The sequence below is a fragment of the Zingiber officinale genome, chromosome 5B (genome assembly GCF_018446385.1).
Source record: "Zingiber officinale cultivar Zhangliang chromosome 5B, Zo_v1.1, whole genome shotgun sequence".
Lineage (NCBI taxonomy): Eukaryota > Viridiplantae > Streptophyta > Magnoliopsida > Zingiberales > Zingiberaceae > Zingiber > Zingiber officinale.
In genome coordinates this window covers 37,567,633-37,580,283 of record NC_055995.1, presented here as the reverse complement: position 1 = coordinate 37,580,283, position 12,651 = coordinate 37,567,633, and the positions used below count along the sequence as shown (strand labels likewise).

At 35.7% G+C, this 12,651-nt stretch overlaps 1 protein-coding gene across 2 annotated transcripts in view; it reads right to left on the bottom strand.

The window, feature by feature from the left end:
* LOC121984362 (nucleobase-ascorbate transporter 6-like) overlaps positions 1-12,651 on the bottom strand; it is a 29,021-nt gene that overhangs the window by 1,588 nt on the left and 14,782 nt on the right. For both annotated transcript variants that reach the window (XM_042537253.1, XM_042537254.1), the window contains exons 5-12: positions 12,546-12,646; positions 12,390-12,465; positions 11,977-12,036; positions 11,645-11,832; positions 11,416-11,512; positions 11,244-11,330; positions 11,088-11,146; positions 10,883-10,974 (exon numbers count right to left, since the gene is read on the bottom strand). In XM_042537253.1, the coding sequence (XP_042393187.1) occupies positions 10,883-10,974; positions 11,088-11,146; positions 11,244-11,330; positions 11,416-11,512; positions 11,645-11,832; positions 11,977-12,036; positions 12,390-12,465; positions 12,546-12,646 (760 nt within the window). The remainder of the gene's footprint in view (positions 1-10,882; positions 10,975-11,087; positions 11,147-11,243; positions 11,331-11,415; positions 11,513-11,644; positions 11,833-11,976; positions 12,037-12,389; positions 12,466-12,545; positions 12,647-12,651) is intronic.

Genomic DNA, 12,651 nt, shown 5'->3' with positions numbered 1-12,651 from the left:
GACAGCCTATTAAGACTGTTGTAGCACTGCCCCACACACTGGTAAGTCTAGGCATTGTCATGTTCAATATGCACAATGAATTGTATGGGCTGCACTGTCCGATATGAATCAAGCCAACTAGTTCGCTAGCAAAATTCCATACACATACAAGAACACAATCCAACCCAAAAGTTTTTTAGTTACTAAATTATCAGCCTTGATTCCTTAGCATCCAGTCATTTTATCATCTCACTTAGCATGTGAAACCACCTAACCGGATAATTCCTAGCTGTGACCTCTGCGAATCCACCCATAGCAGAAGCTATCTCAATTGTGACACGTTTCCTAAATGCATTCTTGTCCATTCATTTATTTAACATATCAAGAAAATGCCTAATTCCAATACTCATCTTGGATGAAATACTCTGTTCTCTATAATTTAACCTATGATTTGACTCTCAAATTAACCGCTCCAACTTTTTGCTAGTCTAGCAAAGTCCCCAGCTTCTACAGACTGAAAGAAGTAGAAACAACTATTAGAGGAAGTTTGAGTTTAATCCACAAGGTATTAACTATGTGACAGGAGTTGTTAAACTAATTACGGCATATTGTGACAAAGACAAAACCATTGCGTACACAAAGGAACCACGATCTCACTAGCAAATCCAAGCATAAGCACCAGAGTTCCACTTATCAAAGAGTATGAAACATAGGGACATCACTATGGAAAGAGTGTCAACTAGCGACAACATTGTTGATCCACTAACAAACACAGCCCAACTGAAACATAATAGTCATGTTTAATCACTCAATATGAATACATTTAATAACTGGCTCTAGTGCAAGAAAGAAATTGTTTAAGATATTGCTCTAGAGACAATTAGATTATAAAAAAGAATCGCTATAATGTCATTGTATTTTTATTATTAATGAAATTATTATTTTTTATGTTATCAATCTTGTTAAGCTGAAGGGGAGTCTCGACACAATAATAAAGTCGTTGTCGTGTAACCTAGAGGTCACAAATTTGAGTATTAGAAACAATCTCTTGCAAAACAGGTGAAGGATGCATACAATAGACCTCCCCGGACCCACATGGACAGGAGCTTCATGCACCAGACTTCCCTTTCTTTTTATCAATCTTGTTAAGCCTATGAAACTAGTAATAAAAGATCCTAATATCATTGCTTTAGTAATAGAAATGAGATATATGAGACCATTCTAATATGTGCATCAATCTTGTTGAATATTGTCCTTGGTCATAATGATCTTAAGAACCGTAATACCAACTTCAAGGTAAGATCGGTGCATGTTATATTTCTGTTATTAGATAGCAGCATACAATCTCACACTTATAGGCATGTGATGTCTAGACAAGCATGTGTATAGGCATGTTGTGAATTGATCATGCCTCACTGTTATAACCCCTATAGGGTCTCATACAATCAAGTGCAGTTGGCCTTTAGATTTGAAGTTACCACTTATTTTACAAGATAACTAGTATTTATATTTGATCCCTTGAAAGGGTTACATGTGTGCTTGTTTTGTATGTTGCAAATCTCACGGAGATTAGAGAGTAATTAACACAGAACTTATCAATTATATCATATGATTCCTTTGATAAGTGTCCACTTGGATTAAACCTATGCATAGTGGAACTCAATTGAGATTCTCAAATTAATATTTTTTTCTAGTTGTATCAAATTATTAGATGTGCCATAATATGACAAACAATATTCTAAGTCTCAATGGCATGTAGTAATATGAAGATGATAAGAGGAATATATTGAATAATAGTTGTGCTACGAAAAGGCTTTGTAGAAACCACAACTTCTAAATCAAGTCTTGTATACTTAAACCAATAAAGAGTTTGCATATGTAGGATCAAAGAATTTAATCATTTAAGTACACTGCAACTATGTCCAAGAGCCTGAGGAAGAACAAGATAGTCCCCTCCAGATGGACAATTGGCTATCTCATGGTGGTGTTGCCACCACGAGGTTTGGGAGTCAAATCCCTGCTAGTAGTAGGATGCATGCCTTCCCACATCCACTATTCAACTGACCAAGGCTAGTAGTCACCCATGATTTACCTCTTCTATGTCAGTCTGGGAACGGGCTGACAGAGGAGCTGGAGGCGAACGAATCACCTTTTGTCACCTTGAGAAAGAACAAGATGATTAAATATCAATTATTTTGGTAAATTTAATTATGTTGATTAACCAAAATTTAATTGAGATAAATTAAGTGTCAATTTGTATAATTAAATAAAAATAGACTAATTGCAAAATTAATAGTTAATTTGTGCTATAAATTTTAGAGATCAAATTTGAAACTAATTAAGACTTAATTAATTTAAATTTTATTTTCACTCAAATTAATTTTATAAAACTTATACAAAATTTAATAAATTAATTTTGCAAATATTGTAGAAATTAATTTGGAGTGAAACATAATTTTAAAATATTTTTTAAAAAGGTTATAAAAATTTAAAAGATTTAGAAACTTTTTATATTTGCTTAATCTAAATTAGTTGAACTTTAATCGGATAAAGTGCGTAATTAGTCCTTTTCTAATTAAAATAATTATTTCGTTATAAGTTGACAATGTTTCTTAATAAATTATATCCAATGGGCAGCCCGATGCATGAAGCTCCCGCTATGCGGGGTCCCAGGGAAGGATCCATTGTACGCAACCTTACCCTGCTTTTTTGCAAGAGGTTGTTTCCAGGATTCGAACCCGTGATCTTTTGATCACAAAGCAACAATTTTACTGTTGCGCCAAGGCTCCCCTTCAATAAATTATATCCAATGGCTAGGAATAAATCTAAAAGGCTTAAGGTGAGATCAAAAGAACATCATACATGATAAAACCTAGCCATCCTCTTCTCTCTTGATGTCGCTACTGAAAACCTAGCATGTTATTGCTTTGAGATCCAACACTAACCATCTACTCCTTGCTACAACAAAAAATAACACCTCCATGCTATGTCATTGCTGCGCGGATAAAGTCGAGGACGTGTTGCCTAATGGCTAATGCATCTCGACAAAATATGATGAAATTGCTTTGTCATTTCTTTGCTTTAAATTTTTGGATTAAAGGAAAACTAGTGCTAAAAACTAGTGTGCTACCTTCCTCTATAATAATCTTAACAAAAATCCAATAGTTTATTGAGTAGACTATTGGGTTGGAATTTAAGACCCTAAGTAGGCAACCATCCCTTAGTGGAACAAGGAATATTAGATGGCTTTTATCTAGCTCGATGGATATATGATAACCCCTCACCGAAACTAGTCTTGCACACCTCATGAAAGAGCCTCTCAATCAACTCAATCCTCGCCTAACATGCCTCAATAAAAAAAATACTGTTAATGCAATCAACCTCTAGAGTTTCGATGTTTGACAATATACCTAAGTTTGGTCAGTTTGACAAAAGGTTGATCCAAACAAGACTTGATTTTTGAAAAAGAAAAGTCTAACCAGGACTAGATGACTAACAAAGGTAAGTCATAACCGAAGGATAAGCAGGTAAGAAGTCTACCGAGTGACTAGTCCTAACTGGAGGTTAGGCAAGGAGAAGTCCTAGTGAGTGGAGTCAGACCCTAGTAAGTAAAGCTAGGAAATGGAAGTCCTAGTGAGTGAAGTCAGGCTCTAATGAGTGTAGCTAGGTAGTGAAAGTCCTGGTGAGTGAAGTCAGGCCCTAGTGAGTGAAGCTAGGTGGTGGAAGTCCTGGTGAATGAAGCCAGGCAATGAAAGTCTTAGTGAGTGAAGCTGGACAATCCTAGGGGGAGGTAACCCTAAATAATATGCGACCGATTGGTTTCCAGTCGACCACATGCAGTCGACCGGACCAGCGAATTATTAATAATGCTAACACTATTTTTCTTTAGCATTTTATATCAATTGTGTTAACTCAATGTTGCAAGCAAGTCTTAATAGATCAGCTTGGTCAGATACTAAGCAAGGTCAAAGAAAGTCCAAACAGATCTGAAGGACCAAATGTTTGTGAAGATAAGTTACTAGAAGAGAGTGACTTAGTGACGATGCATCCCGGTTGAGGGGACAATAGGTGTCGGTCCAGCTTAGGTCTATTTAAAAAACTTAAGTTGAGACCTTGACTAGATCCTAATCTCGAAGAGACGGAATCTAATTACTACTACTATCTTATTGTGCTAACTTTGTTTTACAAGATAAACATATTTTTATTTGCTTGGACTAACTCTTTTTTTGCAAAAAAAGATGACTGGAAAAAGGATGGTTTGGGCACCCGAAGCTAGTCCGAGCACCTGGACCAACTTCACCCGGGTGGCCTGCCAAGCACTAGGGTCGTCCAGGCACCCGGGGCTGGTCCAAGCACCTAGACTAGAAAAATCATCCCGAAGCTGAGTTGGAGTGCGACGATTGGCCGAACTCACATCAACGGTCTAGGCGCCCAGAGGGGGTCTGGGCGTTCGAAAGTGGATAAACTTGACGAATCAAATTTTGACGAGAGATCGCCACATCAGCAGCGGTCTAGGTGCCCGGAGGGTTCCAGGCACTCGGAATAGACCTATATAAAGGCCTTCTACCAGCAGCTTCAGAACAACTTTTTCTACGACTTTCATTCCTACGCGCTGCTCCAGAAAAGCTCCTATGATGCTGTAACACTCCTCCGACAATCGGCAATCAAGATATATTTATTTTCACGGTTGTTAGTAACATTTTCTTATAGTTCTTGTACTTAAATTTTATAATCATTCGAACTATTAATGGATTGTCCAACAAAAGCACTCGACGAGTGTGAGCCTTAAAGTAAGAGTCGTCAAAAGCTTTGAACCAAGTAAAAAACTACTTGTGTTAGCGCTTGGTTTTTCTTTCTCCTTTCCCTCTCCTTATTTTTATTTTCACTATGTAACTTGTTATTAATGGAGATTTTCGACGATCGCTATTCACCTCCTCCTCTAGCGTCTTTACGATCCAACAAATATCATCAAGTGCCTTGAAGAGTTTGAAATGAAATGGCCAACTATCATGCACAAGAATGCAAGAGCTCGACCTGTGATGGGGAACAAGTATAGAAGGCCAACCAATAAGAAGTCAAAGCAAAAGGTCAACATCGTAGGAAACCAAGTAGAAAAAAGCAGAGGAAGTCAAGTGGTATCAAATACGTCAATTTGAGCGGGGGAAATTCATTCAACAAATATTACAAAGTCAAAAACCTAAGAATCATTATAAGGTAAGTGGGATGCGCCTATAGGACCTTGGAAGCCTACATTTACTATAGTTTCCTTGTACAAATTTTCAATAAGATAGAATTCTATAATGGTAATTGGTTTACTCCTCTTCAATTCCCTTTAACGTCAAAGAAGGTTGGGAATCCAGTAGAGAGTAAGACCAATTAATCAACATTGGACATCTCAGGTACGCAACGTAGAAAAGTGTCTCTTCTAACCTTTAATAGAAGAAGGGAAATTAGGAGGCTTTTATTTGGCTAAAGGGCTATATTAATAAACCCTCTTGCCGAAGCTGATCTTATACACCTCATGGAAGAGTTAACTTGATCTTGATCCAACATGCCCTGATAAAAAAAATCATCAAATGCCTTCAAGAATTCAAAGTGATTTACCTAAATGAAAGGTGTAAGAATGGCGAGAGCCTGACAAGGAATGGAACGAACAAGAAGTAGGAATAGAAAGTTAATATCACGCTGAGTAGATGATAAATCACTTTTTTAGGATATCAAGTAGAGGAAGTTAATACCCCATACCTCAGTCTAAGCTTAATGAGTTTCTAAAAGGTCATGGTGGAAGGGAGCACGTAGAGTTACTCCCACTAATGTTGTTGTATCATCACCTCAATCTCATGGTCAAGCTGGACTTCAGTTGGTTCTAGTCCCATTAGAAAGAGAAACAAGGGGAATGACATAGATAGAAAATTTAGAGCGACTAAAAGCAAGATTTACAATTTCGAGCCACACCGGATTTTTGGTTTATGACCGGAATGATATGATTTCGGTACAATATCATCCCATGCCGATATGGTTTCAATACGTTTTTAAATATATTAATTAAAAATATTTTTATTAATATTTGATCGCTAAAACTGTTTGTTATTGAGTTATATTTAAGATACTGAACGTTGAGTTTATATTTGGTTATTATCTTGTAAAATATTTATTACTTATTGAGTAAAGTCAACTTAGATGAACTGAAATCCACCAATTAAATATGGCAGGATGAAGTAGGTTTAAACAAGATTTAATTTAGATTTGTTTTGATCAATTTAAAATTAAATTAAATTTATATACAAAATAATTTAGTTTATATAATATATTTTATAAAGTTAAAAACTTTATTATATTTAATTTTTTATCTTTCTTAATAATCTATTTCTGACCTCTTTAAAAGTTTTTTTCTCTCTATGTTTATCTTGTAGACGAATAAAGAAGGAAAAAAGGATAATAATTTTAAGATTAAGATGTTATTTTTTTCCCCTCTATTTACCTAATGAAGAGATAACAAGAAAAAAAATAACCATCCTCATGAGATTTTTTTGCTCTTTGTATACCTTTTTGTGTGGATGAAGGGAAAAAATTAATGAATGAAAGAGTAAAAAAATTAATAGATTAAATAAATAAACAATTAAGAAGATGGAAAAATTAATAAGGGAAAGGAATTATCTGTTAAACAATAAAAAATTTAACCTAAAATTTTTTTAAAATAAAAAATTGCATTGCTACCATGACCCCACATAGGTCGCCGCGTGGTCACGTTGTGGTAGCCTTGCGATGCCGGTCGACACAACAGAAACTTCAACCCGTGCTGACCAGCATAGTACAAAATTTAATTCCATGACAAAAGCAATCTAAACACCTTACAACATAAGAAAGAAACTCAACAACTAGAGAATTTACCAACCTTGGATATGGTTGAGAATCAATGCAAGAAGGGAAGAAAACACAAACAAACAATAATCACAAGGGAGATAGAAGTCTTTACCCAGTATAGCAAAGGCCCTTTACAACCACAAATGGCTTGCAAAGATGAGAAAAGTAGGGGAAAAGGGACATCACTCAAGAGTCCACTTCAATTTGAGTAATAAGGTGCCCCCTACATAACCCACCACCATTTTGAGGCACCACCTTAACCTTTAATTAAAAATTCTTCCTTCCCACACACCTACTCCTATTGTTGTTCTCTATCCTAGTGTCACGCCAACCCTAAGACAAAAGGCAAAGCAATTAATATCAACAATTCAGGACATGTCAACCTCCAACCACAAAACAAATCCCAAGGCTATAACTAGGACCTTATGAAGAAGAATAAGGAGAGTTTTTCTGGTGGAATGCCACCATGACCAAGCGAGTATTTCTGCAATGTATCATTCTCCTTCTTGGTCATTAATATAGGTCAGACCTCCATCTCTTCAAGACCCTCCAAGCTCAGAAGACTTAGAAAAAATCTGCTCCAACCCCATTTTAGAAGCTCTAATAATATGTCAACATCAGACATTAACATTCACCAAAGCTTAAGATAGAAAATTATGTCATTAATATGATGTCTGTCTACTTACCATCTCAATGTTGCTGTTCAACATATCATCCTTTAAATTCAGAAGTGAATATCTGATTCTTGTGATGATAAACCCACAAACAAAGAATGTGAATGGATAGGAAATAAAAAGCAGGATTGCCATGATTCAATTGTACTTTCAGATCAAGTATTGTGTTTACACATATAAATCCCTTTTGTTAATCTCCCTCAGTACCCAGTTCTTCCACATGGTTTTTGTTCCGACAGGGCCAACCAGTATATATCATGAATGCCAAAGTCAGAAAGTGATTCATCAGCAATTGGTCAACATATATACCATGTTGTTGACTAGCATGAATTGGTATATTGGAGTTGTCATACTTGGTTGAGTTTATGGTTGGCATACTGCTATGCAAGCCACCCTAACTCATTTAAAGAGCTATAAAGAAGTAAACTTACAGGCTAAGAACAATTTTATGTTGAGAATGTCACACATTTCTTTTGTTGTTACTGCAATATTGTTAATGCAAATGAACCCCATTCGCACTTTTCATATCAACACAAATAAGTTTTTTGATGACAGATCAAATTTCTACTTTATTTGACCTTATAGTTTTTATCTTATATAATTTTGAAAGGACAAAGAATGTACTAGTTAATACAAATATATATAATATATTGGTACTTCCGATGTTGGTACCTACTAGGTCATTCAATATATTATAATGTGAAAATGTATACAAGCAACAAAAGATAGTATAATTTCTAAGTATGCATATTATTTGTTATTTGAGATAATAAGAATTGGTAATCTTTATTAAAGAGAGATATTTATATACAAACTAGGAATCTATCTTAAGAAACTATAATTAGGCTAATTAACAATTAGCCTAGTTGACAGATATATTAACTAATATATATATACATAATATGACAACTAATATATACGTATAATACTCTTCTTCAAGTTGGAGCATAGATATTAATCATACCCACTTGTTACGAAAATAATCAAGCCGAACCTCATTTAAAGTTTTTATGAAGATGTTCCCTATTTGTTCTCCGGCCTTCAAGTAGACATCAAGTTTTGTTGAAATTTCTCACGAACAAAATGACAATCAATTTCAATGTGCTTAGTTAGCTCATGAAACACAGGATTCGATGCAATATGAAGAGCAGCTTGATTATCACACAACCGTTTTACTGGTATTTAAATTTTAAGTCCTACTTCACTCAAGAGTTAATATATCCATATTATCTCATAAACACTGTGTTATAGCTCTATATTCTGACTTTGCATTGGATCGTGACACAACGTTTTGCTTCTTACTCTTATATGAGACTAAATTTCCTCCGACAAACAATAATTGAAATAGATCTTCTATCCATTTTGAAATCTGCCCAATCTTCATCTGAAAAATATTCAATATGAGTGTGACTATGGTTTGCATATAAGATACCTTGTCCGGGTGCTCCCTTCAAGTAATATAAAATTTGCTCTAATATTTTCCAATGATGAATGGTTGGAGATGAAATAAACTGACTGATAACACTAATAGAATATGCAATATCTGAATAAGTCACAGTAAGGTAATTCAACTTTCCAACCAGCCTTCGATATCTCTCAGAATGTTCAAATAGTTCTCCATCTCCTGTGAGGTGCATGTTCTGAGTTATTATAGCACTACAAGATTTTGCCCCCAATTTTCATGTCTCAGTTAATAGATCAAGGACATTTTTTGAAATAGAAATATACCTTTTTTACTTCTTGTAACTCAACACCCAAGAAATACTTTAGCACCCAAGTATTTCGTGTGAAACTGAGTATGAATGAAAGATTTAATACCCACAAACAGAGAGCAAATTAAACGATAAATTAAGTAAATATAAAACAAAGGACAGCAGAAGCAAAGGGGTAGGATTGATAGTGTCAGACCCACGAACTCGAGATGGAGACCAATCAGCTAAAGTAATGGTATAAGTATTAGCTTTGGACTGAAAAGTAGAAAAGAGACTAAAATTACCTATCATATGATCTGTGGCACCAGAATCAATAACTCATTTGGAGAATGAGGAAAGAAGATATCATTTTGTTTACCTAAATCAATAATAGCAGTGACAGATGGAGATGAAGACTTGAGTGATCCTGATATTTTGAGAACTTGGCAAATTCATCTGTAGAGATAAGGATCGATTTATCATAGGCTGATCTTGTTTTTTCACACGGTAAAATGCTTTGAAAACCTCTTACATGCGGGAGAGATTTTCTTTTCTAGTGTACAAAAAAAAGCCAAGTAATCCATTAGTTCTTTAACAAATTCATAGTAATTGATCAAACCAATTACCTCACTATCAATACAACTTTGAATCTAAAGAAACAAGCGAGCATCCTCTCTAAGTCATGTCTACTTCGAATCATCTTGAGGAGAGTCATTGACTATTTTTGTCAGTACTACGTAGATAAAGATGAGCAATCTTACTCCAATCCAAATAGTTCGAATCATTTAGCTTATAGTCCGTGAGTTTAGACATCACATGCACCACATCCGTCACAATAGAAGGTTTATTTTCAACCATAAAACTTATCCCAAAGGAAGTCAAATAAGAGAAGAATCCGAAAGAAGATCCAAACCAACAAGTACAAACAAACCCATGCGTGCTCAAGTGTTGCTCGCGTTGAGGAAAGTAGGGCAACAGGTTCAGGCTAGCGACAAGGATCATTGGCGGCCGAGATTGGGCGATGCCAATGATGCTTCTGATTACGCGTATCTGGAGAGTAGCAAGGGCGGCCGCCAGGGATAGGGCCAACGTGGTAGCTACTCGATAGCCGAAATCTGAGACAATGGCATCGTGGAAGGAGAGTCGGCGCTCATGCAGCAGTGGGTCAACACAAGAATAGCCTTGTGCGTTGTGCACTGAGGAAGGGGATGTGCAGCAGTGACCAGTGCGGCAACGAGCAGCAACCGACTTCGTGTGCGAACAGAGGGGAGGAAAGAGTGTCGGCAAGGATGTGGTGGTCGGCCGATAGAGGCATGCTCTTGGACCACGGTGAGGTAGTGACACGTCACAGATATGAAAGTACGTAAGAGATAGAAGAGACACCCTAATTTCAAATCCCTAATTTCAAAGTTGCTCTGATACCATGTTACTTGAGATAAAAAAAATTGATAATCTTTATTAAAAAGTGAGGCATATTTATATACAAACTAGGAAACTATAATTAAGCTAATTGATAATTAGCCTAATTGGCATATATATTATGGTAACTAATACATATAGATAATATGGTAACTAATATATTATAATGTGAAAATGTATAAAAGCAACAAAAGTTAGTATAATTTCCAAGTATGCATATTATTCAAACCAAAAACTTCTTAATATTCAGCTTACCAAGGATGGAAAAGAAGATCATAAATCCAGCAGATATTTGCACAACTCTGCGACTGCCAATATTTGTCAAGGCCAGCAAACCAGCATTTTCACTGTGGAATCGTTGTAGTTAAGAACTTTCAAACATGATGTTTCTCTCAAGACAAAAAAAACATCAACTTTTTCAATCCTTATGAAAGCATGACTTATGAGAAATAGTTCTTACACTGACACTGTTGAACCATTTGCTGTTCCAAAGAATCCATCCAACAAGATACCAATACCCTAAAACATTAATTTTGCAATTGAGATTTTCAGAAACTTAAACAATTTGGGAAGAAAAGGTTCAAGAATTTGTTCAAGGAAACAGATTAAATCTCACCTGCCAACCAATACCTCGACTGAGAACTGAAGGAGGCACAGGGGTTGCACTTGCATACCTTGCTACAGCCATGAAAGTACCAGTAGACTGTGTATTGATGGATGTGTTAGAATAAAACAACACGAAAGTCCATGTTAAGAAATATTCCAAACCAAAAGAGCCACGTTCCAACCTCTACAAGGACAACCAAAGATGCTGCCATCATTGCAAAAGCTTCACCAGCATTAAAACTTGGAGCTCCCCATTGGAAAGGATATGGAACTCTTATCCTAAGAGTTGGAAAAAAAAATAATTATACAAACCAGGACACTGTTCTTCCTCATTGGCAGTATGGTATGCCATCATTCAATTAGTACAAGAATTTGGTATGACAACCAATAGACAAAAGTAATGAAGCTCACCAGGGAGCACCACCAACAAGTCCAGAACGATCAGTGCGGCAATGCACTTGTGTCTTTGGTGGGTCATGCCTATATGCCCCACCAATTGTGAGAAGGTAGGCATAGAACCACACAATTAAAATTGAAAATATCACAGCGAATCTCTCAAATACAGGCAGCTTCCTATGATGCAATGCTTGAGGGACATACTGAGGATATAAAAAATAATAAGCAATAATGTCTCTGTAACTAGTAAAACACATTATAAATGAACAAATTTGTGAAAATAATTGAAATGGATATCTGGGTATCATGTGCATTAATCGTTTATTCTTTATGACTAGATTACTTACCTGTGAAAATATCACTAAAACAATGATGACTGGGAGCCCTACTTCAACACACTTTGCAACCTACATAGCCATAAAAATTATCCGTTGTTTAGTGATAAGAAATTTAATGGAACGGTTCATCATTGGGTTATGCATATAAAATGGTCCAACAAAGAATAACTGAACAAGTACAAGCATTGTACATGTACTATTGTAGAGATGTATGTTATCTTGCTTTTATCTGTTAATAATGGATGATGGCCAGAACCGCTAACAATGTAAATACTATTTCAACTGAATCAAGGTTGGTATTCGACTACTAGAATTCTAGGCATCAGTTACTTCATAAAAAAGCAGATTGGTAGACTATATTCAATATCTTCAACAAAATATTTGCTATTTCCAACAAAAAACAAGAAACAGAAAATCCTTACCCCAGGAAAACCAAGCTCATAGAGTCCAAACCCAGTAAGTGCTACCACAGGGGCTGCTGATAGTGGACTTAGAAATCTGCATATGATAAATAAGAACAGAGTTCAGAAGTTCAAATAAAATCCAAAATAAACAGAGGAATATGATAAGCAGATAACCTTGTTATATTACGCCAAAGTCCACTAAAACCAACAACAATTTGTAGTGTTGATGCCACAATTAATGCACCTTGGGTTCCACGCATGATATGCAAGAATTTCTTCA